The sequence below is a fragment of the Mesoplodon bidens genome (assembly GCF_964165515.1).
Source record: "Mesoplodon bidens genome assembly, chromosome: 4".
Lineage (NCBI taxonomy): Eukaryota > Metazoa > Chordata > Mammalia > Artiodactyla > Ziphiidae > Mesoplodon > Mesoplodon bidens.
The window spans coordinates 120,238,389-120,241,625 of record NC_138160.1 but is presented as its reverse complement, the minus strand read 5'-3'; the positions used below and the strand labels follow the sequence as shown (position 1 = coordinate 120,241,625).

Sequence of the window (3,237 nt, the reverse complement as noted above, 5' to 3'; positions counted from 1 at the left end):
CATTTGCAAATAAGTCAAATCCTTATTCTTCTTCTTTACCCTTCCTCCCATCCAGTTATCTATGAGGACCACCATTTACCAGACATTTGCATGATTGTGAATGATGGTATGCAAGATGTTGATTCAAAGATGATCTCTACTCATCAGGTGACAAATCTAGCAATTTCTGAATAACAATAAACTATATTTCTACTTCTTGAACCTAATTGCTTTCTGATGTATCAAAACTAGGAGCTATCTGTCATACAGAGTGAAGTAAGTCAGAAAGAGAAAGACAAATACCGTATGCTAACACATATATATGGAATTTAAGGAAAAAAATGTGATGAAGAACCTAGGGGTAAAACAGGAATAAAGACACAGACCTACTTGAGAATGGACTTGAGGATATGGGGAGGGGGAAGGGTAAGCTGTGACAAAGCGAGAGAGAGGCATGGACATATATACACTACCAAACGTAAGGTAGATAGCTAGTGGGAAACAGCCGCATAGCACAGGGAGATCAGCTCGGTGCTTTTTGACCGCCTGGAGGGATGGGATAGGGAGGGTGGGAGGGAGGGAGATGCAAGAGGGAAGGGATATGGGAACAAATGTATATGTATGACTGATTCACTTTGTTATAAAGCAGAAACTAAAAAAAAACAAAAAACTAGGAGCTAGTTCTTGTTCCTATGCATGCATAACTTTCTAATGGAAAATAACTTAAAGGCAAAATAACATATCTCTATGGAACTAAGCATATCCAGAGCCAGGACTAATGAACTTCCACAGGAGACATGAATAATGGCTACATATAGTCATCAGCTACTTGGGCATGGCCCTCTGACCCCCGAGACCTATTCCTATCAGAATCTGGTGGTAAACTGGAGCCAGCCTCTGTTTTTACCTCTCCAGTGCCATGGGGGAAGGGGAAGTTGGCCATAAGGCGCTTAAGAAACCAGAATTCACTATTGCCAGTGCCAGTGGCTGAGGACACTTCATAGGGACAAGGCTGGGATATGGATCCACTGGCTCCTCCTCATACCTGGTTGGTAGAGAAATTACAGTCGTCATAGAAATGCTCTTGAATTGTGAACCTTTCTCTGTATTTAATCTTCTGGCAGATATGTGTAATGAAGATCACTGTGACAGAGAGGAGAAAGAGAAAGGAAAGCACAGCCAGAGAAATGACCAAATATTTAGTGGATGGATTTACCCTTGTAGGATGCTTGAATGGATCCCGGAACTGCAGATAGGGCTCAGAAAAGCCATCTACCAGGAGGATATTAAGTGAGGCAGTAGTAGAAAGAGCTGGTTGGCCGTGATCCTGAGCAAGAACCATCAGTTTCTGCATCATGGGGTCTCTCTCAGATATCTGCCACAGTGTACGGGTTTCCCCATTTTGTTGTTGAACAGAGAATAACCCAGGGTCAGTGGCCTTAAATAGATGAGATGAAAGCCAGGAATTCTGACCTGAGTCACCATCCACAGCCACCACCTTAGTCACCAGGTAGCCTGCCTCTGCAGACCTAGGCACCAGGTCATTGCAGGGCAAGGTGCCATTTTGCAGTGGGTACAAGATCATTGGGCAGTTATCATTGTCATCCAGGACAACCACTCTGACAGTAACCTGGCTACTCAGTGACAGGAAGCCCCCATCAGTTGCTTTTACCACAAACTGAAAATCTTGAATGGCTTCATACTCCATAGTTCTCAGTGCATAGAGTTTCCCACTGTCTGAATTTATGGAGATGTAAGTAAAGACTGATCTCTACTTTTTGGAGGCAGCAGAGAACATGTTATTTGGGCATTCTCATCCAAATCTAGATCCTCAGCATGGACTTTGCCAATAAAAACTGCAGGGCTGTTTTCTCGAACAGTCAAGATGTAGGAATCTTCCTGAAATACTGGGGGATTGTCATTAATGTCAGATATTAGCACCTCTATCACAGTCTCTGAGGACAGAGTGGGTGGTCCAGTATCCATGGCAACAAGGGTGATATTATGGCCAGACACCTCCTCCCGATCCATGCCTCTGTCAATGACCAGTGAGTAGGAATTCCTGAATGTAGGTTTGACTGCAAAGGGAAGGTCTTCTTTGAGGAAGCAAGTGATTTTTCCTCCCACTCAAATGTCCCGGTCTCTGATAGAGAAAAGGGCCAATACTGTCTGTAGTGGAGAGTCCTCAGGGAGACGGCTGGACACAGAGGAGACTGTAACTTCAGGAGGATTGTCATTAATATCCACCACCTCCACCAGGACTTTGCTGTGGGCAGAGAGGCCTCTTCCGTCGGTAGCTTGAATGTCAATGTCATATGTTTCAATTGCTTCAAAATCTAGGGACCCTCTTAGTCGAACCTCTCCAGTTTCAGAGTCAATCTGAAACGTCTGGAGAATTACTTCTGGGTTTTGAGCTAAAGAGTAAGTTATCTCCTTGTTGGAGCCCTCGTCTAGGTCGGTGGCAGTCACCGTAGCCACCAAAGAACCATTGGCACTGTTTTCCGGTACCTGAGGGCGGTACACCAGTCAAGAGAATTGGGGCACGTGATCATTGACATCCAGAACCTCCACGCGGATGTGGGCAGTGCCAGACTTGGGAAGAGACCCTCCGTCCACAGCTGTAATTGTCAGGTTGACTTCAGGCTGCTCCTCTCTGTCCAGGGGTTTATCCAGCACTAGCTCGGCATACTTGGGCCCATGGCTGTGGAAGTGGGTGTGCAGGTAGAAATATTGACTGGCGCTCAAGGTGTAGTTTTGGAGACCGTTGAGGCCGACGTCCAGATCCTGCGTGCTCTGCAGAGGAAGCCGTGAACCCAGTGGGGTGCTCTCCGGAATCTTTAAAAGAGGCTCCTTGTTTAGGAAAACCTGGGCATTGTCATTGATATCAAATACCCTGACCTCCACGCGAAAGGACTGCAGTGGCTCCATCAGGACTATTTCAAATTGCAGAACGCATGGATCGGCTTTGCCACAAAGTGATTCCTGATCCAGTTTCTCCTTCACGCGCAGATCTCCTGTCTTGCGGTGCAGCCGGAAATGCAGTTTATTGCCCTCGGAAACGAGCCGCGCCCCGCGCGCAGCCAGCTTCCCTACCTCCAGCCCCAAGTCCTTAGCCACGTTAGCTACAAACGAACCACTCTCCATCTCCTCTGCCACCGAATAGAGGATGGTCGCCGCACCCCCCACAGATATGCACAGAAAAAGGAGAAGTGAGCCCACTTGCCTGCTTTGCAAGAGTTTTCTGTGTGCAATCGCCAT

The 3,237-nt window shown here is 46.7% G+C and overlaps 1 protein-coding gene across 1 annotated transcript; it reads right to left on the bottom strand.

Moving 5' to 3' along the window:
- Positions 1-660: 660 nt before the first annotated feature.
- PCDHB1 (protocadherin beta 1) lies at positions 661-3,237 on the bottom strand (the record flags this gene model as incomplete). Its single annotated transcript, XM_081231595.1, is given in 5 exon segments — positions 661-1,018; positions 1,022-1,746; positions 1,749-2,106; positions 2,110-2,505; positions 2,509-3,237. Coding segments are annotated over 5 exon segments (2,439 nt in total). The 3' UTR covers positions 661-787.